Genomic DNA, 27,285 nt, shown 5'->3' with positions numbered 1-27,285 from the left:
TAATGATAATAAAAACTTTGTAGCACCTTTAAAAACACAGTTACAAGTTGCTTCTGAGTAAAAAAAAACAAAAAAACAAAGGTTTTTGGTGGTTTGTTTATATGTGCCCTGCGATTGCCTGGCAACCAGTTCATGGTGTACTCAGCCTTTTATCCAAAGTCACCTGAGAGCCAGCACACCCACGACCCTGGTGAGGATAAGTGGTGTAGAAGATGCATCGATGAATTCCATCCATCCATCCATCCATTTTCTGAGCTGCTTCTCCTCACTAGAGTCGCGGGCGTGCCGGAGCCTATCCCAGCTATCAGGCGGGGTACACCCTGAACTGGTTGCCAGCCAATCGCAAGGCACATACAAACAAACAACCATTCACACTCACATTCACACCTATGGGCAATTTAGAGACGTCAATTAACCTACCACGCCTGTTTTTTGGAATATGGGAGGAAACCGGAGTACCCGGAGAAAACCCACGCAGGCACGGGGAGAACATGCAAACACCACACAGGCGGGGCCGGGGATTGAACCCGGGTCCTCAGAACTGTGAGGCTGACGCCCGTTTTCTACAATGCATCTCCTCAATTAGGGTTGTGGCCAAGCTGGAGCCTATCTGAGCTGATTTTGGGTCTTCAATGAACACAACAAGCATGTTTTTGGACTATGGGAGGAAGACGGAGTACGCAAATAAACCTCCCGCAAGCACAGGGAGAACAGACAATTCATCATGTCACTAAAAATATTTCACTTGAATAGTGGAATGATAAATGGGAGGACACCGTGACCCTGAACAGGATAAGCAGTATTGACAATGGATGGATGGACTGATAAATGGGAGGAAAAACATGCAGGACAAGTATTGGCAAAATTATTTACGGGGATTTATTTATAGTCTTTAGATGAAGTGTGTTCTCAGGTTTGAGGGATGAACTGGTAATCCCACAGGAAACAGTGAGCACTAATTCAAGGGTAATTGTGGTTTAGAGGTTCAATATACCATTCATTTAGTAAAGCTGACAGTGTCAAGTGAGGATTTGCTGCATAATGTCAGAAAGGAAAATGCTTTAGTGTGTCAAGGTAGTGGTCCCCAACCACTGGGGCGTGGACCGGTACTGGGCCAGGGGCTATGTGGTGCCGGGCCACACAGATAAGTTTATTTGTATTTATTTATTTATTTTTGCGGCGCGTGAGACAGGCCACGTTCCACCCCACCCCGTCGGGAACACTCCGTCTCCCCAACATAAGCTCCATATCGAGAAACTCATGCTGCATCAAGCATGGCGCAGGTGTTAAACTTTACACTCTGGTTGTGGCATCCTGCTGTCGACATTTTTAACACCTGTCAAGACCATCGGATGGCCAGCGTGAAAGGGGCTGCTGAAATTCTGATACTTTGTCAGAAGGATGCAAATTCACAGGTTGACTTCAACCCTACATTGAGCACCAGTACCTTACACACAGGAAAGTGAGACAGGAAAATGCCACCTTAGGCCTATTAAGACGTTTTTCACTTTCTTTACAGGTGCAACTGAAAGTTAGTGCTGCGGCAGTATGGCTTACAAAGCAACATCAATGCCTTGTGTCTTAAGATGCCTGTGCTTCGTGTTTCTTCATTGGCTTAATGCAGCACAAGATGAAGACCTAAGGAGTAAGAACTCTTTGGTCCTCACTTCACTTTCGTTGCTTGTTGTCTTCCATATAACCTATGCATTGATGAAGTAAAGTTAATTATTCTTTTAATAAATTATACGTTTGTTCAAACAAACCAAATGTATTGAAAATCACCTCACTAAAGTTTTGCTTTCTGTCTTATTCAGGTTGTAGGACCGCACCAGGTGATTTGGTATTTATTGTGGATGGTTCTTGGAGTGTTGAAGATGTAAACTTTGAAATAGTAAAACGCTGGCTTGTCAACATAACCAAAAACTTTAAAATTGGACAGAAATTTACCCAAGTTGGTGTTGTCCAGTACACCGACGATCCCATTTTAGAAATACCTCTGGGGAGGTATTCCACAAATAAAGATCTCATTAGAGCCATGGAATCCATTGAGTACATGGGAGGAAACACAAGGACTGGCACAGCCATTGAGTTTGCCACAGGCAAACTGTTTGGCCTCTCTGAGCGTGGCCCGATGGGCGTGTCCCGAATTGCAGTTGTGCTCACCGATGGGAAGTCTCAAGATGAGGTTTCAAAGGCAGCAGAAGCCGCAAGAAAAAAAGGAGTCATTTTGTTTGCGATTGGTGTGGGATCAGAGACAGAGGAGGGACAGTTGAGAGCCATCGCAAATCAGCCGTTTTCAACTTACGTTTTCTCTGTTGAGGACTACAGAGGTATTTCTAGGATCGTACAAGTCATACGGCAGAAACTGTGTGAAGGTAAGAAACTGCTTATCTAGGGCCTGTTTGCACAACGCTGTTTTGAACTGAAAAGGTTTTTTTTAATTTGTTTTGAACATTTAGTCATGTATTTTACTGAGAGGGGTGGTGTGCACTCTGGACTGATCGCTAGTCAAGTGCAGGGCACATACAGTATAGACAAAAAACTATTCACAGTTATAGCTATGTAATAACCCATGCAAGCACAGGGAGAACATGCACACACCACACAGAGTTCCAGCAGCGACTCAAATCCAGATCTCCTGACTTTGAGACAGATCTGCTTACCACTATGTCAGTGTGTTGCCAACATGACAATTTGAGCTACAGCCATGAAGACCTTCATTATGGCACAACTCTCCAGGATAATGCTTATTCTGCACAAGGCGATTGTTGCAATCACAATCACATAGTGTTTTCTTGAGATTGCTAACTACTGGACTTGCATTCATATTGCAGCTTTTTCAAAAATCTTTTGTGGATCTTTTTGACATGCTCCATCCACATGGTCAGCAGTAGAGGAAACATTTAGCAAAATGAAAAAGCTTTCCCAGTTTTGCTATGTTTTATAAAATGTTTTGTTGTAAACAGTGGACCCCCACATATTCGTGGTTCAGCACCTGTGGATTTACCCTTTCGCATTCATTTTTTCAATTATTTTTTCAGTTTGTAAAATGAGTATAGATGATTTATCGCCTCTTATTTAAGATTTTTTGTGTGTTTAAAAACAAATAAAAATCAATGAAATTATAATGTCAATTAACCGTGGATTTTCGCTCTTCACGGTCCGGCCAGGTTCCTATCCACTGTACCGCAAACTATTGAGTTTAAGGAATTGTTGAGTGTGTTTCAATTAAATTGAATAGCTTGACTACTTAAATATCAAATATGAGTTGTTGTTCAAGTCTTTCACTGTTCTTTTGTTTTACTCAGAGACTGTTTGTCCTGCGAGAATACCTATCGATTCCCGAAATGAGAAAGGATTTGATATCCTATTCCATTTAAATTTGGCCAAAAAAGCCAAAAAGACAAAAGGAACATATCATGGCACAAAGGCCTATGAGGTGTCATCGCGTATTGACTTGAGTGAAGCTACAAGGTGATCATTTGACTTTCATTCTTTCTGCTTCGTCCTTTGGGAGTTCGGCACTGAGTTCATTTGTTATTTCAGGACACTTTTCCCTGATGGCCTCCCGCCATCATATGTATTCGTTGCCACTCTGAGATACAAGGGATCGGTGGCATTGGAGGAGTGGGACCTGTGGAGGATCCAGACGCGTGACGGGAGACCTCAGATGGCAGTGAGCCTAAACGGACTTGATGGTACCGTCCAGTTCACCACAACCAGTCACTCACTAAGTGGAACGCAAACTGCCACATTTTCACGGCACACCGCGATGGTATGTAGCTGTGTAAGAGGGAAATTTGCTTTGTTAGCTCATCATTGCTAATTTTAATCAAACTACGAAACAATTTAATCAAACTACGAAACAATTTAAGCTGACCCTGAATTAGTCTTCAATGAACCTAACATGCAGGTATTTGGGATGTAAGAGGAAGCCAGAGTACCTGAAGAAAATGCATTTAAAGATGTAAAGATTTGACTGTAGATGTACTAACCGCGAGACCACAGTGCTCCCTCCACTGCTCAACCAAACTATATAAAATAAATAAAAGTTGTAGAATATTTGGTTGGAAAGTTCTATAATATATATCATATTCGTCTCAAATATTACAGCCTTGAAATCTTTGTCTTGCCATTAAAAATTATACTAATTAAAAACACTAAACTCACAATAAATAGGCACCCTTCAATATGTTGAACTTACAGTAACATAAATTACATAAACATGCCTTTGACTTGCTGTTGGTAAAACCTCATTATTTTAGAGGCTCCCTGCTGTCTGACAGGGTCCAATTGGTACACCTGTTTAAAAGTTTAAATGACGGTGGGACGGGTTAATGTTTATAGCAGTTGTGCTAAACCAGTGGCACCTTGTAGCTCCGTCCTTGTAGAGTTCATTAGCGCATAGTTCAGCACACTGGAAAGGTCAGTTAAAATCATGACTCCTCAAACGTGTCATGGCAGAAAAAGAAGGGAGTGTGGGTGCACCCACCATTTCTCCTGCACTTAAACAAAATACAGCAGAATAGGAAAGATTCCAAAACAGTTGAGAGACGAATAACAGAATATTCTTGGAGGCACCAATAAATGGAGGCCCTGATGGATTTTGACATGTACACTCATCACGATTCACTACTTTTGCTTCATGATTTTGACATGTAATATCCTATGACATCCATTTATTCTGTGACTTAATACCTACACTTTACTGAAATGGAAATGTTTTTCTTTTCAAAATAAAAAACTGAAAATATTTATAATGATGACCATTCTAATATACTTTTTTTTAAAAGTATATGATAATTTATTCCACTATTGTCATTACTAGGGATATAGACAAAATATTGATATTGTGATACTGTATCATTGTATCTTCCTTGCACTATCTATACACCAGTAAGATAATAGAAAAGAGAATGTTTGATTCCACCTTCTTTAATTATGATGTATGCTTAAGGTGCAAAGTCATTTAGCCCTGTTTTCACTTCTTCAGTGACATAGATATTTGTGACGTGTCATGTACAGTATGTTTTTCCTCCACTATATCAATTATCACTTTATTTATTGTTGTTATTGTTGCCTTTGGCAATATATCACAATAGTATCTCAAGTAACTCTATGAGTCCCACCCCTATTCATTAGTAAGAATATCACATGGTTCTACTGCCTAAAAATAAGATCAAGTAATCAAAGTTTGGTCCTTGCCCTTTTAGGGGTTCCATTGATTTATTGTACATAGTAATGTACGGCTGCTGAGGAGGTAACCTAAGCAGCTTTACGATGAAGATGCTAAACAAGACAATTTCATTTTAAATCCGAACAAAAACGGTTAAAATACAATTAGATGCAGTATGCATAATTGTGAATGGCTAAAGCGACTTCATTGGGATTTCTATGCCCACCGCCTGATATATAACTGTATGTACAGTACATATATTTTTGTAATTGATCATTTCCTGTTGTTTTTGCTTTTGTTTATGACCGAAGAAACTGTTTGATGAGAAATGGCACCAACTGCGACTTCTGGTCACGGAGGAGGACGTCACTCTTTATGTTGACGACCTGGAAATGGAAACACTGACTTTGGAGCCTCCTGTTGGCATTTTCATCAATGGAAAAACTCAAGTTGGAAAATATGTCAGTAAAGAAACAACAGCACCAGTAAGCACTGTCAGATTGTAAAACTTTATTGTGGAACATATTCTTAAAGTACTGCTTTATAAAGAGAGTAATTTCCTTATGGTTAAAGAAGTGCTTTTAAACAAAACGTCCTTTAATCAGTGCAATGATGATAAACCTCTCCTGGAGTTATGTAACAGAAGTAACAGTTGGATATTCAAAACTCTTCTGATACATTTGTAAAACATTTAACTGTTTGCTCATTGTGGCAGTAGCTACAATTATGGTAACTGGAGTGAAATCACACACTACGGCCATAACTATCCATCAGCACAAAGGGGTAATAAAAGTTCATAAAAGTTATTTGTGCATGGAAAACAACAAAAAAAAACACATCAGGGTGGCAATTTATTTTCAAATAATAAACATTTGAATAACATTTCAACCTACAAATATTCAAATCTCTGTTGTCATGGCACCGTAAACATATGTACAAATCTTTCTGCTTACATGGTAACTGATTTTAAATATTTTGGAGGCAATTCACCACTAACCCCAACAAAATATCAAATAAAAAATGAATGATGGGTTTGTGTTCCATCTCTTCTGAGCCTCAAGGTATTTAATGTTGCGCATTTAGTAGTAGCGTGTACTGTAGTTCCTCAGAGGCCGCCTCACTCTAATAAACAGTGAATCTCAATTAATCTCTGGGTCCAACATCTACTTGAAACAGATAAACCTTTTTTTTTTTTCCACTCAGAAATAAATATAGGTGATAACTGTAATTACGTCCCATTATCGGCCCAATTGTTCAGAGTTTGATATTAAAGCGCTACCTGCTGGGACCAACTAAACTTTGTTGGTAGCTGATTTGCTAACAAAAACAGCAGGACCCAATAAAATCACACAAACATTCTCTCAGAAGTGAGGAGACGCTTTGTTCTGACTGGAAATGACCGAAGAAAGTGGCAAAAGACTACAAGAGATATTCATGAAAAATATTAGACAGTTGTTATTTTAACGTTTTAAAATTTATTTATATCACTTATCTTATCCGACTCGTACCCTGGTAACTTTGTAGCATGTAATCAACAGCATTTAATGGTAAATTCATGAATATACCTCTTCTAGGGAAGGGTATGACTAACATGGAATTTATAATCTTTTGTCAAAATATTAATTTAAAAAATGAGAATAGAAAATATTTTATCTGTTAACACTGTGTCTTGCAATCTTGTATTCACTTCCATCTATTATTTCCAGCAAAAGATAGTTATTAGATAGTTAAAAAATTCAGGATGTTGTACTGTAGATCAAAACCTGACCAGACCTGACTAAATTTGAGTTTCACTATTATTTCAATCAAGCACTATTAACTTTATGTAGGCTATGCTAAACAATTTTAAAATCTTTGCTAATATACACATTTTTGTTATGAGGGGATTGCATGTGTGTATGTGATTGTTGTATGGGTCTTATTGGTAAGAACAATATTACGGAGACAAGTGGTTGAAACGAAATCTCCGGGAGGGGTTCAGAGTAGGGCTGCTGCTCCTCTGCATTGAGAGGGCGTGGGGGTTGACGGGGAGGGGGGCATTGGGTCCCTCACACTTGCACACTTGGGTCCTATAGACGTTTAGAATTTACAAAGTCACTCCCCGCACACTTCATTTGTACAGCCGGGTTCACAACCCTTGTCCTGCGTGCTGCTCCTGTCCTGTGCTTCCCACACAGGATGTAGCACTACTGCCCCATACAACACTCATATCTATTGTTCATTGTTCTAGATATATAAGGATTTACGCTTCTCATCTTGTTTACAGTTAGTGCTTTGTCTTTTGTCTTCTTTTCTCACTCTCCTCTCAAAACTTTGTTCGGTTTGACTGATCGACTCTGATTCTCAATAAATATCCATTATAATACTAATAAACCACAGCGGCAGTTTAAAAACTCCACTGTGACACAGTAAAACTGTTCCGGCATAAAGGGCATACAGATCCTCCATTCTGCTTGACTTAACAGCCGAACGGGACAACAACAAAAAAGAAAAAGAAAAAAAGAACAAGCTGCAGAGAATATTGATAGTGGGCATTTACTGTTGATGTTGCTGTCGATGGATGTATTACATGTGATCTACTAAGACTGCAATGTTTTACTAAGATCCCAAATACCAGGTGCTAAATTGCATATTTACTCACTCTAACACATTGAACACTCTGGTTGCAACAGCTGTAGAACTGGTTGCAATTGCCATATTCAAAAGAGGGTTTTGTGCTTTCAGTAGCTCTAAAGGTTTTCACCATTGAACGTTTGGGAGAGCATGGAAAGCGCAAAATGCAGTTCAAATTGATGGAATTGGAAGTAATTTTAGGGAAGCCAGCCACCGCATAAAAGCCATGTTTTGTTAAATTGTACTTGTCTCGAGTGTGTGGCAATTGGATGTATGTGTACATTGCATAATGTGTTTAAAATTTGGTACAACACCCCAGAAAATTGGTCTGGGAGAAGACAGCGCCCATTTTCACCGTGCACTAAAATGCAGAGTTGAAAGAGTTTTTTCATTGGTGAAATGGTATGACACCTTCTTGTGACTGCCGAAGAAGTCAGGCCTTGGATCATTCAAAAGCTGCAAAAACGGCATTTCTGAAAAAACACTATGTCACCATCATTTTTGTTTTTGACATTTCAAAAGTGTCCACACCAGCGGAAAAGGACCCCTTGCCCCCTCTCCTTTTGCCTGTGCTACGCTGGTGCCGCTTTGCATGCTGGTTTGCACCAGCCTGCCTGCTATTTAAAGACGCAAAATCGGCAAGCGCAATTGTTCTCTAGGTTTGATAAATCACATTGCATCTGCTAAATTCATCGATTTGCATATACTCCTCCCAATTCGTGAAAATGAACTGTGTGGCAATTTTGCACATTTGGCAGACACATTCTCGGGGTGCCCGGTAAGTAGATCAGCTCACACATCAGTTCCACTGAACAATCAAGTTTGCAACAGTTTTTTGCACGTGTAAATCAGGGAGACCGTCTGTCTTCCAGCCGCCCTGGGAACACATTGGGTTCCTCCTGGAAGAGCTGTACCATGTGATTACAGAGAGGGAATTCTGGCCTTCCTTGCTTAAGTTGCTGGATGGTTAGATGAAGGCCTCCCCTATATGACACCTGGTCCCCTCTGGAGTTAGTTAGTTAGAGTGATAAACACCCCCTCACTATATGAGAAAGTACTGTATTTTTATTTGGGAGTTATACAACAGTTCGTAATAACAATTAGTGACAAAGCGCAAATAATATTGGGATTACAACCGCATTTTATCACTGTTATCACTTTTATTTCTTAGCTTGATTTATATCGCCATTGATGTTTTAACTGTGCGTTGTTCCCCATTTTATGCAGTTTGAAATTCAGAAGCTCCGTATCTACTGTGACCCTGAGCAGAACAACCGCGAGACTGCATGTGAAATACCAGGAGTGGTACGTACAAGAGTCTCACTGGGTTGGCTTTGTTTTTATTTCCCAAAAGCAACAAAGATAACTTTTTCTCACCGAGGTCTCGCTCTGAGATCCACAACTGTTTGCACTGACACTCAATTTTACCATCAGATAACTGCAGATTTGGCATGAAATGACTTAACCATCAACTGTCAATTCAGGAGAAAATGTTACTAAAACACATCATTCTGTCAATTTCTGTTATTTGTTGGAGGGGATCCATCAACTAAGTCTTTTCTGGCCATGCAACTGTTGTAGTGTCCCATCATTATATTGTTTGGAACTTGTCTTGCCATATTACTAATGCAAGACAAATTCAGATGCCAACACTTGCAGATGTTTGCTAATCATTACAGCTGTGCTTTGCATCTGCTTCTCATTGACTTACTTATAAGTGTATTTATCGATCTCATTCTCACTATAACATCTCTATAATAGAATCAGCTTGTTTCATTTGTAACTTTTTATTATCGAGCTTATAGCAAAATACATGTATTGATATATGATGCATACAAATATAAAAAGTATTGCAGTGATTTCTACAATTGAGTGTTCAAACTAATAAAATTTTTTTTTTTTTTTTTTTTTTACTCCGGCAGTGTTCCAACAGTCCAGATTATGCTGAGCCAACTCAAGAACCTTGTGTTTGTCCTCTGGGGCCTCCAGGACTTCCAGGCATGAAGGTCAGTTTTTCCAAATAACACTTCTTATTGTTCCATTTGAATAGTCCAAAAATGCCTCGCGAGGATCTTTAGTATTTTAACATTACTGTTGCATGTATCTATAAGCTACACGATCTGAGTATTGAGGCCTAACAGGTTTGCTGGTACCAGTGTGTTGCGCTTACATTGAGTGGAAGGTACATGTTAATACGTTTATTCCAAATAAAATATGTATAGTGCAGCAGACAGCTTCTATTTGGAAATTAAAATTTATCCGAACAGGCTCTTGCATGCGATCAGATTATTACATCGTTGTCTTGAGACATGGTGAAGAAGCACGTGGTTCATTATCCAAGGCTATTTTTGTACACTGTATTCCGAATAACTGTAAACAGTTAAATGTGTTGATCACGGTGGGGTTATGTTTTGCTTGACATCAGCTGCCTTTTTTGTCAAAAGACATGGCTAACTACATTCAAAGCATCTTCTCTGTACAATTTCTCATCTTGCAAAGAAAAAAGACAACATTGTGGTTTTCAGTGTGATTTAACTTATACAGAAAATAATAACAGCTGCAAAGCACAAGATGCCTTTGTATTGTGGCTTATCCTTGTGTATATGTGTGATGAATTGTAACATAATGTCTACCACGACTTAAGCCATTTGTGAGTAAGTCAACTCTAGTTCTGGGAGGTTGTGTAAAACCAGCATGACATAAAAAGTGCTATTCATCAATTCTTTAGGGTGAACCAGGAAACGTTGGCAAATCAGGTCAACCTGGACGTGCTGGTGCTGATGGTAAGCCTGTGAGTACTACAATGTTCACTATACAAACATACAAAAAAAACAACAACCACTAATTTCCAACAGGTTAACAGGAAAAAATATTTGATCAATTAAAATGATGGAGTAATGAAAACCTAATAATAAGTGCTAATTTGTACATGATCCCTTAAAGTAGGTTAACCTGAACACGTGTGTATTTTATCCGAAAGGGGGTGCCTGGCATTAGAGGAGGCCCAGGGTTTTCTGGTGTACCAGGAATAAAGGTAATCAATATTTCAATAACAATACCAATGCAGTCACAAAATACATTGTGAAAATGTTCATTCTGTTTGTCAGGGTCAACGTGGAGCCGATGGGGTGAAAGGGGAACAGGGGAGGCCCGGTGTTTCGGTAGGAAGGTCAAAAAACACTATTTGTGGCACGACTGTTCATTCATCATCTCCAGCCAGCCCCCAAAGCAGATTTTATAATACATTTCTGATCACTCAGGGTGAGAGAGGTGTGCCGGGATTAACAGGACCACCTGGACAACCCGGAGAGAAGGTAGTAATATATATCGAGTCCTTCATGTCCTATATTCAATCTGTTTCGGGTTATGAAGAAGCTTTCCCAGCAGACTACACACTGGACAGATCACCATCCATGTTGTGAACATTCTTCACCACTATGCATGACAGAAATAACTCAAAATAATCCACTAACAAGAAAGCGGCAGTAATGCAGTTTCGTATTGCGACGGGACGACGTGCTCAATTGTCAATTAGTGGACCCAACCATCATGAAGCATAATTCAGATTTTGTGCCTATGCCAGACTTTTTTTTTTTTTTGTGTGCGTAATTTACCTCGACAATACTCCACTGTCCACCATCAGCCACACGTTAGGGTTAGCGTGTTAACTGCTGGGAATGTCTGGAAGAATCTCCTGTTAGAAGGAGTTTCAACTCCCACGTCCGACAGAACTTGGCTCATGTTCCGGGGTAGGCGGGGGACATTGAGTCCGAGTGGACCATGTTCCGCGCCTGCTGAGGTGGCTGTCGTGGCGGCAATCCCCGAACCCGTTGGTGGACACCAACGGTGAGGAATGCCATCAAGCTGAAGAACGAATCCTATCGGGCCTTTTTGGCCTGTGGGGCTCCTGAGGGAGTTGATGGGTACCGGCTGGCCAAGCGGAATTCAGCTCTGGTGGTCGCTGAAACAAAAACTCGGGCATGGGAGGAGTTTGGTGAGGCCACAGAGAAAGACTTCCGGACGGCTTCGAGGAAATTTTGGTCCACCCTCCGGCGTCTCATGAGGGGGGACCAGGGCACCAACAACACAGTGTATAGTAGGGATGGCGCGCTGCTGACTCGGGACGTCGGTGGGGAGAAGACTTCCTCAGTTCCACCGACACGCCTTCCCATGACAAACCAGAGTCTGGGTTCTCTGAGGTGGGCTCTTCTATCTCTGGGGTTGAGGTCACCAAGATGGTTAAAAAGCTCCCCGGTGGCAAGACCCTGGGGGTGGATGAGATTCGCCCGGAGTTTCTAAAGGCTCTGGATGTTGTGGGGCTGTCCTGGTTGACACGCCACTGCGACATCGCATGGACATCGGGGATAGTGCCTCTGTAATGGCAGACAGGGGTGGTGGTCCCCCTTTTTAAGAAAGCGGGGCTCACACTCCACAGCCTCCCTGGTAAAGTCTATTCAGGGGTTCTGGAGAGGAGGGTCCGTCGGGAAGTTGTATCTCAGACTCAGGAGGAGCAGTGTCGTTTTCGTCCTGGCCGTGGAATAGTGGACGAGCTCTACACCCTTGGCAGGGTCCTCGAGGGTGTATGCGAGTTCGCCCAACCAGTCTACATGTGTTTTGAGAACTTGGAGAAGGCTGTGTCCCTCGGGGAGTCCTGTGGGGGGTGCTTCGGGAGTATGGGGTACCTGTACGACCAGTGTTAGAGTTTGGTCCACATTGCTGGCAGTAAGTCAGACTCGTTTCCGGTGACAGTAGGACTCCGCCAAGGCTGACATTTGTCACTGATTCTCTTCATAACTTTTATGGACAGAATTCTGGTGGCCTGGTGGCCTCAGTATTGCATCTCTGCTTTTGCAGATGATGTGGTTCTGTTGGCTTCATCAAGCAGAGATCGCAAAATCTCACTGAAGCTCTTCGCAGCCAAGTGTGAAGCGGCTCGGATGAAAATTTAAGATCTATGGGAACTTGTTCATGAGTGAGGAAAGAATGGAATGGGAGATCGACAGGCGGATCGGTGCAAGCGTCTGTAGTGATGCAGACTTTGTATCGGTCCTTTGTGGTAAAGAAGGAGCTAAGCCGAAAGGGGAAGCTCTCAATTTATCGGGCGATCTATGTTCCAACCCTCACCAATGGTCATGAGCTGTGGGTCATGATCCAAAGAACAAGATCCCGGATACAAGTGGCCGAAATGAGTTTCCTCTGCAGGGTGTCCGTGCTCTCCCTTAGAGAAAGGGTGAAAATCTCGGTCATCCGGGAGGATCTCAGAGTGGCTGGGGCATCTGATTAGGATGCCTCCCTGGTTAGGTCTACCGGGCACGTCCCATTGGGAGGAGACCCTGGGGACACGCTGGAGAGACTATGTCTCCCGGCTGGCCTGGGAACGCCTCGGGATCCTCCCAGAAGAGCTGGATGAAGTGGCTTTTTTTTTTTTTTTTTTTTGTCTTATATTGCCATGACACATCGGCGTCTAAGGAGAAAACTTTAACCATGTAGTGTAAATCCTGCCTAACTGTTGTGTGCACAACAGCTTTGCAATGGGAGTTAATGTCTTAAAAGAAACCAAATGACAAATACATCAATGGAGGTTACAGCTGTTGCAAATAAGGCTGCCTGTTTAGCTCCGGGAGAGGAACTACATTTGTAATTTTAACCAAAATACAAGGAGCAAACATTAACATGACTTTGCGCTTCTCACAAGTTGTTTACGTCCACAGCAATACAAGCATCAAGTTAAGTCAAGTGGATGTTACTCTGAAGATAAACTTGTGAATTAAGAGGAAATCCCTGCAAAACACATTCACCGTGTGACACTGTTGCATCAATCTCTCTTGTCTCCATGTGTTTTCAATATAAAAGATCCCTTGAGAACAAGACACACTTAAGATTGGGTTCTATTTGCTGACTTAGTGAGTCTTGGTTCTGTTCAAGGTTTGTTGTGTGGATGGGAGATTTTCCTTCCCTCTGTTGCCAAAGTGTATCCTCATGTGGGAGTTATTGGACTTCTTTCATGTGTGGGGAGCATGATCCTGGATCTGCACCACATGCAAAGTGTCTATAGCTAACTTTTTTGTGTGTGAATTGGCATTAAAATCTCACTGTATTTCATTCCTGCCATGTCCGCGAAAAAGCCATCGCTGTTTTTCGAGATGTGTATTATTTCCATAGCTGAGATACATTTGAGGTTCTGATCTGATAAAGACTTGACTGGAAAACAAACACACAAAGGAAGCAAAGACAATTATTTGACAGCTTGAGATATATTTCTTACAGAAACCAACACATTCTTAACAAAACACATCCTACCGCCGCAGAGTGGTCTAACTGACAAGCTAATCTCTTTGGCATCCACTCACACTTTAAGAGTCACCAGCAAGGACGACTCAAATGGCTGTATAACAAGTTAAAAGTATCAAGACATTGAAAAATATGTATTCAGTCCAGCAGTCCAGAGTCAGTGGCATCTCGGGTGGATTACCAACCCTTCCTTTTTTCATTTGATTGAAAGAAGCTACAAAACTGAACGGCTGTACCCCATGTCAATATTTCTCACTGTAAAGGCAGAATAACATATGTGGCTATTATTGTCCATTCATATTTTGATATTTTAGCACCTAAGGCTTAGATACTCATTATGATCCTTGGCAACCAGACATAAAACTTTTTTTTTCATAGAATGGAGCCGAGCGTTTCAAATACTATAATTTTGTGATTGTAAGAGTCCACTTATTTAGATACAATAGAACTGCAGTGCTTTGTTCGACTGTGCCACAGAGATCTGTATGCAGAACACAGATCAATAGCTCATTTCACGTTGCGTTTTAAACAGTATGCTTGCAATGTTTAAACAATTGTAATTTATCCATACGGTAAAAGCAACGACAATACAATTTTATACACTTTACTAAATCCAAAGATGGCCAATGGGATACATTGTGTTTTTATGACAGGAGTGGTTCAATGAGGTGATGAGGTGCTTGCCTGAGATATAATGATTTCTGCTAGCTGTCCCACCTCTTGTTATATGGTCTTGCTCTTATATTGTACTGGCTTTGGAAGGGCAATAAAAATGTATCTTTTAAAATACCATAATGTCGAGCTGACAGTTGACAGGGCTTTTCAAGGGCTTTTCTATAATATATAGCGCACCACAGCCACAGCATGCAAGAACATCTGCCTTTGCAAATTGTTCCTATTTTGAATGGCCACCCAAGGGTGGAAAGTTTGTTTTCCTGGCGAAAGTCTACGTACATCTAAAGAACGTGGCTCTAAAACTGCTGAATATACAATAAATCCAAACGCAACATAGTAAAATGGTAGTGCAATCAAATGTCAAGTTTGTCAGGGCTGGACCCATGACGATCAAAAAGGCTCCATATTCATCCAGTAACCTGAAATAAAGTCGCCGTTTTTGCGCCATCAGGATTAAAAAAAAATTTGTACTGAGTTAAATCCAACACTCCATGAATTACATGCACCAGACAACCGACAATAGTCTTTAGTCTCCAATTTAAATATTAATATCTGAATCATTAATGTGTTTCTAACCTTACAAAGAAGGAAGAATAGCCATGTAACAAAACAGTATTGGCAGTGCAGTTAGCTGTAATGGTCTCCCTTCATTAAAGCTGTCACTGCACTGAAAATGAAATCAACTGAGAAATGAGCGCAGTCAAGCTAAGAAATCGTGTAATTATTGCTTGTCATAATCTCTATAAATATTTACTGCTGTCAGGGACCAGTTGGATCACCCGGACGACCAGGGATGGCAGGTGAAGCCGGACAAACGGTGAGGGTGTTGACACCAAGTCTGTGATCATCATTAATATGTGTAGTTAATCACACAGGATGTAATTCACAGGGAGAAAAAGGAAGTATCGGACCTCCCGGGCCACCAGGTTATCAAGGAGCACCTGTATGTATGAAAACGAATAGTATACAATTCTGACATTTACTGGTGTCTTATAGCCTGATTCTGTCTTTACAGGGTGAAACTGGAAGAGATGGAAATGATGGAATTCCTGGGTCACCTGGTCAAAAGGTCTCATTTGTTTATTACAGTGCAAAAATTGAGAATGATTAAAGCAGCTTGGCAAAGGGTGGAAGTTTCTAGAAGACTGGTATTTCCAAAAGTTACGTTGTTGAGGTTTGGCATCCATTGAAATGTAATCATAGAGATCTGGCAATAATGTTTCCTCAGTTTGCAGTAAATGTGCTTCGTAAACTAAATACTGCAGTGGAAAATTTAAACGTATGTATTAATGTATAAAGTAAAATCTAGTAACTTTCAGACTATTGTGTGATTTTTGTGTCTTCCCTAGTCATTGTTTATCAGCTGCTTTTCAGTTTTTTTTTGTTTTTGTTTTTTTTACATTGAAGGGCGAAGGTGGGGCCAGTGGCATCCCTGGTGCTGATGGAAGCCCAGGCCATACAGTGAGTCATAACTGCAAATGCAGTGTTTTTCATTATTGTTATTATTATTTTTGCAGGATACATTTTGTCATTTATATATTTAATTTATAATGTTTGATTATAAAATTAGGAACTGTATCGATTAGTTTCAGATATAGACCCTTTTCACTTCACGTCGAACCAATTCCACTGTAAGTTATCTTAATTCTGGCTACCCATATTCACTCATGGACTATGGCGTAAACAGATGACATACAGTATCGGTTATTCAGCAACGCAATTTTGGAGCTTCTGAATGATCTAAATGCTGACTTCTTCACCAGTCCCAAGAAGGAGTCATGCCATAGCACCTGACAAAACTCCTTTCAACTCTGCATTTTTAAATTTTATTTATTTAATTATTTTTGGTCCTGTTCGGCTGTTAGGTCAAGCAGAATGGAACATTTGTATCCCTTTTATGCCGGAACAGTTTTACTGTGTCACAGAGGAGTTTTAAAGCTTCCGCTGTGGCATTATAATTGAGGTTTATTGAGAATAAGACTTGATCAGTCGAACAGAACAAAGTTTCTAGAAGGGAGAGAAAAACAAAGACAAAAGACAAAGCACTAATTGTAAACAGAATGAGAGAAGTAAATCATTACATTATCTACAACAATGAAACATTAAATATGAGTGTTGCATGGGGCTGTAGTGCTACACCCTGTGAGGGAAGGACAGGACAAGATAGGACAGGGCAAGGACAGGAAAAGAAGCATGCAGGACCAGGGTCATGAACCCGACTGTACAACTGAAGTGTGGTGGGATTAATTATGTGAATTCTCAAAGTCTACAGGACGAGAGTATAAGTGAGGGGATACAAAAACTATTTGCATATTCATGAGTTATTTGTCGCAGTAAGTGAGTGACCCCACACCCAGAAAGAAAGAGAGGAAAAAAAGTCATTTATTTCTCTTCTTGACATCCCAAATGGTTATATTGGATATGGCCAGTGTTTGTACAATGGCTCTGATTTGACATCTTGTCGAAGCTGGTTTTTACCACTGCTAACTCGACAAACCCCAAATCAATCGAAACAGAACATAGACATTCATCACTGTTTTTTGAATAACCCATGTAACAGGACCGGGGTGGGCAATAAAAAACTACCTGGCTAATCTAATGTTTTTGTTTCAGAAAAAAGTATTTTTCTTATAAATTGTGGATCAAAATATCATACCTGGAAATTAAGATGATCTCCTGCCTCCTAATCATCTCTGTGTTTTCATTCTACAGCAAAGATAAAGGAATTTGCCTCATTGTTCCAATACTTTTGGAGGGGAGCGTAACTCCCAGAAAGAGGTTTGAGATCATCGTGTAAAGCGTCCCTTATAGATTTGACAATTTGGTAGTAAATTATTTGATGGACGACACAAACTGCATGGATTTCTTTTGATGGTCATTTGGCACCATTGGGCAAAAGGAAAAGTTTGGAGAGTACCCGTGACATTGTAGAAATATAGGGGTATTTCCCCTGTAAAGTATCCCAGGATAACCCTGTTATGTAAGAAGTCTCTGGCTCCAATCGAAAGCCATGAAATGACTAATCGAGGGAAAGCTGTGCTGCTCTGCCAAATCTGTTTTCAGAGGAAAGTGTTTCAACTGGGCCACAATCCCACTGCTCATGATTAGAAAGAAGTCTTGTCCAGAGTCTATGATGGGTCTATAAAACATGACTCAGATGCTCCACAAGGCTCCAGGCCATCCCCACACTCCCATGAATAAAGGAGGCTATCCACAGGGACAGATTTAGTACACGACATCCTCAATGTGCTTCATCAAGTCCACAACAAATTATTCCTCTATCGTATAAAAGTGTCACATGTATTAGGAGTCTTCTCTACCAACTTGACCAATCTAATGAGGGACTTGTACATGAATTGTCCAATATGGCAAGTTATATTATACTGGATTCTCCTCTGGGGGCTTCCACTAAGCATCTGGAAGACTTTATCTCAGCAGAAAACAACAAACAGAAATCTTCCCCCCAGGATTTAGTGGCAGGGCTGCACACCACAAAAATGTTCGCTGTGTTTTTTGTTTTTTTAATTACATTGAAAACGGCTGTCATTGTTCTCCCCAAGTGCACCGTAAATAGGGTCTAATTCCGTCCTTGCTAATACCAGCACATTTGGTACATTTATAATTTCAACGAGTTTTGCTCCATGGCCATGATTCCTTGTTCTTGCTATGTAACATACAGTATACAGTAGCGAGCATACATATGTGCAGTCACATAATTGGCTTAAATTGAAGGTTATTTAGGTGACACCATTTTTCCATCATTTTGTCAGATTGTGTTGTGTTTTTTGCATAAATAATAGTTGAAAGGATGCCTATTTATATTCCTAACCCCTAAGATTACTGTAGGTATTGATCAGTGGCTGAAACTATGAATAATTCAATACTTTTCTGTTACGCTAGTATGGAAATTATTTACTTCTATGATATTCAGTCATTATTATTATTATGAATATTATATTCAACATTTCTAACAACATCAATCTAATCTGATTATTTTCCCGTGTATTAGGGTATGCCCGGTTTACCTGGGATAGCAGGTCTCAATGGGCAAAAAGTGAGTTCTTGCCTTTCTTTCATTTCATTACATCCAATTAGTCACATAGTACGTATTTGAATAATACAGTACTGTTTACATTTCTTTAAGGGAGAGCCTGGTCTTCCCGGATCAAGGGGCCCGCAAGGATTAGATGGATCACCTGTAAATTAATGTTTGACAGTTAATTGAATTACAATGAGTGCTCATTCTGAACCCTTTTCCACATGTATGTTTTTATTACTATAGGGGGAGATTGGTCCAACTGGTTCACCTGGTTTAAATGGAATAATCGGCCCAAAGGTATTCATAATACCAACAATATGCAGCACCAGATTCTAGCTTCTACCTAAATGGCCATCTGTCATTTTCCTGTTAGAAAAAAAACAGGATTAGCTCAGTTCATGGATGTCAGTCTCACATGGAAATTAAATAGTTGACTGCTGAGCCATTTGAATTTCAGTTCTAATTGAGTTGCTAACCAAAACAGCAGCACCAAAGCAGCATACGCTCTCATATAATGTGGTGATTTGCTCCATTTATAAATGGGTTCTTGTGCAGTATTAAAGATGATCTGGTGTTATACAGAGACTTATGTGGAACATCATTAACAGAGTTTTAGACTCTAACAATGTTGTGTGCGTCCATATTTGCCCACATTATGGAAAGCTACGTACTTATTCATTGAGCCCAATATGCCTCAGTTCTTGTCATTTCGCTCATATCTCCATGACTTTGTTTCTTTCCATTTTGTTTTAAACTCCAGTTTCTCTTCATATGAATTGTATTATACAGATGACATATTCTTATATTCTTCCCAAAATGTGTGGACAAATAAATCCCGCCGCTCAATTAGACATCCCCTCAATAGATGTGTTCCCCCATGTAAGTGGAGTAGGTAAATGCACTCGGACACTGTATACAGAAATGGTAAACTTCCACTAATATACCAGACCCAACAAAAATGTATACATAAACAAGGGGAAAAATTGTAATAATAAAAATGCATAATGCACCATTTTAATGAATAATGTGGTTTTGCTATCTGGAACTATTTCCACAGGGCAGTAAGGGTGAAAATGGAAGTCCAGGTAAACAAGGGATACCAGGTTCTATGGTATGCTACGCTGTCATTTACAATATATTTTGATAAAATAATGAGATATGAACCCTTGCATTGTTATATATTTTGGATCTGACAACAATGAATCTCAACGTGTTGTCTTTCCTATTTTCCTGTGCTATGCTTGTAAAGGGCAGACCGGGTCATTCGGGACTAGCAGGTCAGCCAGGACACCCAGCGGTGCCCGGCCTAAAGGGAAGCAAGGTATTTCCGTGGCACTATAAATACTTGACTATTATAACAAATATACACAATGCGTATTATTATTATCCTACTAATACTGTTAGATACATATCGCACAATACACAAACAGATACAGTATTTTTTCTGTTCACTATAAAATGTACTGTTGTCTGTTCTATTAGGGAGAGAGGGGCCATGCAGGTGAAAAAGGATATATGGTAAGACTGCAAACAAATTTCCAAAAATCATACTGCAGTGTTGAACTCCATAATACAATAATTCTTTGTCTGCGAGCACCTCATCATCTTTCAGTCACAATTTTCTTAATTTATTGGGATTGCGCTTTGGATTACTGATAATAAAAATCTGGTTTGGCATCAGAAACAGCACGTCAACAGAAAAGCACATCCACTACCCAATGAATAAAACAATTGCTGTTTATAATACAAATAAGGCGTATCCAACAGTATCCTACATTGTTAGACAATACCTGCAAATTCTACAATTATTTACCACATATCATACACTAAAGTTCTGTGGGAAATTTAGCATCATTGCATGAGGCTTTATGACCTGTTAGGAATATAAATATGTCTAATGTGAACATTGAACATATAATATTTGGATATTAAATATTGTATCTTTGAACTCATGGGATAGAAAATTTATGAAATGTACTGCAATACATGGCCATAATTCCCATGCATTCATTGTAACATTCGTATAACAAGACAAACATATATAAAAAGAGAGACCTACAAGAAATTAAGATTACACAAGAAAAGGAATGATCATAAAAATCTATTGTGTAGAAAGACTGAACAATAACAATATGGCACTGTTGCAGAAAAGCAGTATTGTACTGTATCTGCTTCGAGTTCACACAATGTTCATGGTAAGAACCTCATTGCAGAGATCATGTGCAGAGTGCTCGTTACTCTACTAATCACCTCGGGGAAGGTCTGAGAAAAAAAAAAGGCAATTTCCGCCCTCACAGGCCGTCACCTGATTCAGGTGAGCGAGCCAACTCTAAAAACTGCCCATTGTGCGGTCGTAGCAGGAGAAGGTAGAGGAGGCTTGAATTCCTCACGGATAAAGTTACTGTAAAAACCCAATGAGATGTCTAAAATTCTAAACACTGCAGAATGTAAATAAAACATGTTGGGGAATTAAGCAGCATTTAAAAAAAAATGAATATTCATATGAAGGGGAAAAAAATCACAAACTAAACTGGATGTATGCTATCTGCATTTAGAAAGATAAAATGTACAATGTGAATGTGATTCAAATTCCATGATGTGCTTTATTGATTAAGTGTTAACATTCCCCTTGGTTTTTAGTACAAATTATTGAATGTTTTTCTTTTCTTTAAGGGAATGAAAGGTGAAAAGGGAGCAGATGGAAAATCAGGAAATCACGTGAGTTCATTTTGACCCATTTAATTCTATAAAGCAGTGATTCCTAACCTTTATTAAGCGAAGGCACATATTTTACATGACGCAAATCCCACAGCACACCACCAGATAAATATTACAAAAAGTATTCATCCTGAAATAATGAAAATCTCATCTCAATTTACTTATTCAGCGTGTGCTACAGAAATACTCCATACTGTATGTACTACAGACTATGTAGTATGGAGTAGCAGCAGGAGGATACATAAATTAATTAGTTTTCTGCCATCTTGTGGAGGAGCATTTAATTGTTCTGCCTGCCAGTAGACGTCGCTGGCGTCATGTAGACAGATGAACAAAAGTATATTTTTGGAGTAATAAATTATAATTTTCACACCAATTAGGTGAAATTGGATAATTTTCCACAACTTTCTGATGATGCATTGTAATAACCCTCACACTAAATGTGCATTTCCATTTCATTAGTGAAGTGTGTTTTAATTTATTAAACATAACATCATAACGTTTTAATTCATACATGATCCTTTACTGGGTGAGAGAGCCTTATAAATCATTGTAGGTGATGTCGCAATCGAGATCGAGATTTTCTGATTCGGCGATGGGCGCTGGGGGGGAAGCTGATGATCGAAACACGGGGGTGGGGGGGTTGCACAGCAAGAACCTTTCCGCCGTTAAAATAGAACTGATGCTAGGATCTACTGTATGTGACTGCCTGGCGAGTGGGGTGGCCAACAAATTCCTAGGCCACCCCCCTGGTCAACTGACAATAAACCCGAAGGCTAAATTAGACTTGACAATATTGTCTCTTTAATAAAGCTTTCTTATTCTTGGAAGTTGTGGGCTCTTTTTCTGTCTCATTATTTGGCCTGTTCCCCTTCTCAAAGAAGCCCTCATTTTGTTTCTTTTTCTTTTTTGCTCCCTTGTGGGCTTCATTTTTCCTGTATCGGGTGACCGAGATGAGCACTATGACCGAGGGACACCTAGAGGAAACGGATTTTTAAAAAATTCTTTCAGACTTTGATCAATAAAAACATTTTTTTCAGGCCCTCTGTGCAGCCCAGTGATTTGGACCCCTGCTACACAGTACTGTAAATGTATTACGTTAAGAGGGTTAATTAGACTGTAATGTGCCTGATTTTGATAAGGTGTCACATGATTCACCGCTAACAACCCTTACAACCCTACAGCTGCTGCACTGCAGTTGCAGAGCTTTACAATAGCCTAATCCATTATCCTTTTTAATCGACAGGGATCGCCAGGTCTGAGGGGACTAAAAGGAGAGGTATGAGGACCTGGACCCGCTGGAAAACTTGGTCCAAGCTATTATATTCATTTCTAACACTATACTATAAATTCTAATTAATTAAATTGATTTAAGAAAAAGTCAGGAAACTGATTGTCTTACTTTATTTTTAAGTAGATTTCCATGACAAATTACAGTTAGAGTACTAAAGAACGTAAAGATGACGATGATGAATTAATGATGAAGACGAATGACTAAAAGTAAGTTTACTCTAATATTTTAAGTAAGATTAAATGGTAAATGTATACAAACTGGTTTTGCACTTTTCTGTCTTCAAGGTAATCGAAGCACTTTAATACTTTCTCCTCATTCACCTACAAATTATGCAGCATCAGAAGCAAGTCGGGTTTCTGTATGTTGCTCAAGAACACTTATGGATATCATTACAGGGGCTCACGATCGAACCCGCAATCTTTGGGTTGGGAGACTAGAACTCTATCATGAGCCATGCCGCCCTCATTACTGAAGGACTGCAATTAAGATTACTCTCGGACCTTCATTATCGTACTAGAGTTATAATTACTGAATGAAATAAGACAATCTGTTCCCATACTTTTTTTTTTTTTTTTAAGTAAAGTTAAGTAAATGTTAAAGTAGCCACAATGAGGGTAATTTGTGATGGAAGGGGACCTTTGAACAATACCATTTCTATGAGCTAGTGCCACTTTTATGTTCACAACACTTTTAGCCACTGATAGTAAACTCAACATTTTGGCTAAAATCTAGTAAACGTACTTTGTTATTTCTGCTAAGGTTTAATATTTGCTTTTACAGTGTAACTTTGTGTTTTTGCTAGCAAGGGACAACAGGAGATCTGGGTCAGAGAGGCCAAGAAGGTCAAACGGGCCGACCTGGACAGCCAGGTCAAGCAGGCCCAACGGGACCCCGAGGCCCTCAGGGGGGCACAGGTCCTGCCGGACAACCTGGCCCGGCAGGAAGATCTGTATGTTTCTCACACATTGACCTCCAGTGTCTTACTTCATGATGTACAGGTGTGTTCATGTTTGTGACATGTGTTGTTACAGGCGGGTGAAATTTCAGATATGCACATTCGACAAGTTTGCAGAGAAATTCTTCAGTGTGAGTGAATTGGTACCTTTTTATTTGTGAGTAATCGTTTCAAAACATACTCATGAAATATTCTCTCTGACACTTATCATAGCTGAACTGCCGTCAATGTTGCTGAGCCACCAGTCAAGCAGCTGTGCCAGTTGCCACAGCCTTCCTGGAACACCTGGCGTCCCAGGGCTGACAGGGCCCCAGGGCCTCAGGGGACTTCCTGGATCGTCCGGTGACAGGGGACAGCCAGGCTACCGCGGTCGTCCAGGGCTGCCCGGCATTAATGGGATAAAAGGTAAAAAGCGAAAACCGTACTGTCCTGCTGTCTTTCATAAAGCAATCTAACAAGGAATCGTGCTTGTAGGTGAACTTGGGGTTAAGGGTGAAAAGGGAAGCCCAGGGCGCACCATTCATGGGGACCAAGGACCACCTGGGCCTCCAGGTAAACACTTCAGCGACTTTTTTTATTTTTTTTATTTGCCTGCTTAGTCATGCAAATTTATTGTGTGAGTCTACTGTTGCCCAACCTTTATCAAGCAGGCACATATTTTGCATTATAGGAATATCATAGCACACCACTAAACAAAAAAGTCACAAAAAGTACATGCCATACTGAAATAATTATGTTTTTTTCCCGTTAATTTAGTCACAGATTAGCTAAGTATGAAATCTGGGCCTGTTTACTTGAAAAGGCGGCTGAACTTTATTTGTAAGAATTGAAGAAAGACGCACAGTTCTTCAACAATCATTTTCATTCCAATTAAGTGAAAACAGATCATTTCCAACAGCATACTTCATGTTGTCTCACAGTGCACTAAGGTGCTGTGGCACAGTGGTTTGGAATCACTGTTCTAGAAGACTCCTCCTATTGTCTTTTATTTGACAAATAGAGGTAACAAAATGACCAAAGACAACAACACCTACTACTGAGCTATATATTAGAAGAAAAGAAAGGGCAAAAAGCAATAACAGAAGACCACAACAACACGTTAAAACCTGCTTGAATAATTTGGGGATAATTAAGATTGCTTTCTCCATGTACTATGACCAGTTTAAGCAATTTACAATAATACAATAATAATAAAACAATACAACGATAACCTCGAATGATGACAGTCATTTTTAGCTTGACAGTAATTTTTATCTTGACAGGTCCTTTAGGTCCTCAGGGTTATGGCAAACCGGGTACTTCAGGTCAACCTGGACCACCTGGACTAAATGGAGCAGAGGGTAAACGCGGTAATCCTGGCACACCTGGCCAGCCGGGGGGGTGTGACCCATCCTTATGCTACGGTAGCTCGATGAGGCGGTCCTACTTCAGCAAAGGACCAAACTATTGACAAAGTCGACCAGTGCTAAGCTGGGGTGAAGCAAACAGCAATTCTCAGGAATATCTCATCCTTACAGTCGTCCTCTGACGCAGTAACTAATGGACCTTATCTAAATATCTACAGTGGATATAAAAAGTCTACAAACAACTGTTAAAATGCCAGTTTTGTGATGTAAAAAAATGAGATGATGAATAGTTTTCAAAACTATCAGTCAGGAGAAGGGTACAAAAGAATTGTCAAGGCACTTCATATACCATGGAACACAATGAAGGCAGTCATTGTCAATTGGAGAAAATATGGCATAACAATGACATTACCAGAGCGTTTGATGTCCCTCCAAAATAAAAAAAACAACAACAACAAAAAAACAGTCCATCAGACTGTGAAGATAACTTTTGGAACATCAGCTCCAGCTGCAGGATCATGAATTTCCAGCAAGCACAGGCTTTGTCCTCCATGTCACACGTGTGACAAAAATCACCCATATTCATCATTCCAATGACAGAAGTCTACTCTCATGAAGAAAAACATCCAAGCCCACCAAAACTTTGCAAAAATGTGCATGGAGTCTCTAAAAAAATACACCGGAAAATGTTTTATTGCCTGACAAACCCAAGGTTGACCTTTTTGACCATACTATAATTCCATGTTGTTTGGCTCAAAAACAAACGCTGCACATCACCAAAAAAAAACACAAAAAAAACAGCAAACCTCGCAGTGAAGCTTGGTCGTGGCAATAGCATGCTTTTGGACTGTTTTTCTTCAGCTGGAACTGAGATATTTGCCACTGTGGGGGGAATTATGAACAGTTCAAAATAGTAGAGAAGGCCTCCAGGGTTCTGCTAGAAGTTGAAGAGAAATTTAACCTTTCAGAATGATAAAAACTGAAAGCATGGCAGATAATAGTAAAAACAAATATTTTACTGGAAGCCAGCACGGTGTTTGACTGGTTAGCACATCTGCCTCACAGTTCTGGGGACCGGGGTTCAAATCCCGGCCCTGCCTGTGTGGAGTTTGCATTTTCTCCCCGTGCCTGGGTGGGTTTTCTCTGGGCACTCCGGTTTCTTCCCGCATCCCAAAATCATGCGTGGTAGGTCGATTGAAGACTCTAAATTGACCGTAGGTGTGAATGTGAGTGCGACTGGTTGTTTGTTTCTATATGCCCTGCGATTGGCCGGCAACCGTTTCAGGGTGTACCCCGCCTCCCGCCCGAAGATAGCTGGGATAGGCTCCAGCAGCCCGCGACCCTAGTGAGGATAAACGGTAAAGGAAATGGATGGATGGAGGGAGGGAGGGAGGGAGGGAGGGAGGGATTTTACTGGAAGAAAATGTAGATTTTGGAAAGGCCCTGCCAGACTCCAAAACTAAATTCATTTGAGAGTTATCTTCTCACAATGACCCTTGGCTGAAACACTTGATGACCCCTATCCAAAGAGACTGAATTAATAAAATCAAAAGGTGGAAGTATTAGTGCACATGCACATTTATGCAATATGTTGACACATAGTGTATTTTAAATATTCCCCCATAATAATTGCAATTTTTTCAGTTGTATTGTAGAGGTTATAATTTAAAAGAATGTTTTGAAATTAATTAGCTCATTACATTAAAATATAACCTGCTATTTTAACAGGGGTGTGTAGACATTTGTTGTTTTTGTTTATATCCGTTGTACAGTATATGATCTCTGACAGTCAGCAGGGTGCAATTTTTATCACACATTTCCATTATAATTTGTCTAGTTTTGGTAGTCTTAAACCATTGCCCTGAAGTTTGAATCATTATAGAATATGAGCAACTGATATCTTTCAACACTTCATTCAGCTTAGTTTCGCTTTGAACCTGTCTGTGGGTTCTATGCCTGGTACATGATCCCATATTGCCCCCTGGTGATGGATTGCTGCATGATGGGCTCCAAGTTGACTGCATACGATGTGGACCAGTCGTTTGTCAAACTCTGAGGACCATCCCACCTCACTTTGTCTATTTATTAGAACAGATAACTCGTTTTCATATGAGTATAGAGTGTAGCACAAAACGTATTTTGGGACTGGATGGTTGAGGGAAGCAAAAGAGTACAATA

At 40.2% G+C, this 27,285-nt stretch overlaps 1 protein-coding gene across 1 annotated transcript; it reads left to right on the top strand.

Annotated features, from left to right (window-relative positions):
* Positions 1-1,548: 1,548 nt before the first annotated feature.
* On the top strand, positions 1,549-26,470 carry col21a1 (collagen, type XXI, alpha 1). The gene is made up of 28 exons (XM_061690588.1): positions 1,549-1,645; positions 1,815-2,375; positions 3,309-3,474; positions 3,547-3,775; positions 5,488-5,661; positions 9,017-9,094; positions 9,712-9,795; positions 10,518-10,580; positions 10,770-10,823; positions 10,897-10,950; positions 11,050-11,103; positions 15,519-15,572; positions 15,645-15,698; positions 15,771-15,824; positions 16,163-16,216; positions 18,765-18,809; positions 18,900-18,953; positions 19,038-19,091; positions 19,852-19,905; positions 20,044-20,115; positions 20,277-20,312; positions 21,468-21,512; positions 22,759-22,791; positions 23,609-23,755; positions 23,838-23,892; positions 23,975-24,166; positions 24,236-24,313; positions 25,024-26,470. Exons 1-28 carry the CDS (start codon positions 1,549-1,551, stop codon positions 25,209-25,211), a joined length of 2,883 nt encoding a protein of 960 aa, XP_061546572.1. The 3' UTR covers positions 25,212-26,470.
* The last annotated feature ends 815 nt before the right edge of the window (positions 26,471-27,285 follow it).

This window comes from Phycodurus eques, chromosome 11 (genome assembly GCF_024500275.1).
Source record: "Phycodurus eques isolate BA_2022a chromosome 11, UOR_Pequ_1.1, whole genome shotgun sequence".
In the NCBI taxonomy this organism is placed as follows: Eukaryota; Metazoa; Chordata; class Actinopteri; order Syngnathiformes; family Syngnathidae; genus Phycodurus; species Phycodurus eques.
This window is presented reverse-complemented; position numbering and strand designations above follow the sequence as displayed.

Excerpts from the sequence above, each read along its gene's own strand:
- col21a1 (XM_061690588.1), top strand. The coding sequence starts at position 1,549 with ATGGCTTACAAAGCAACATCAATGCCTTGTGTCTTAAGATGCCTGTGC. Across the intron at positions 9,095-9,711 it reads CATGTGAAATACCAGGAGTG|TGTTCCAACAGTCCAGATTA; the intron begins GTACGTACAAGA and ends TTACTCCGGCAG. Across the intron at positions 10,951-11,049 it reads AGGGGAGGCCCGGTGTTTCG|GGTGAGAGAGGTGTGCCGGG; the intron begins GTAGGAAGGTCA and ends CTGATCACTCAG.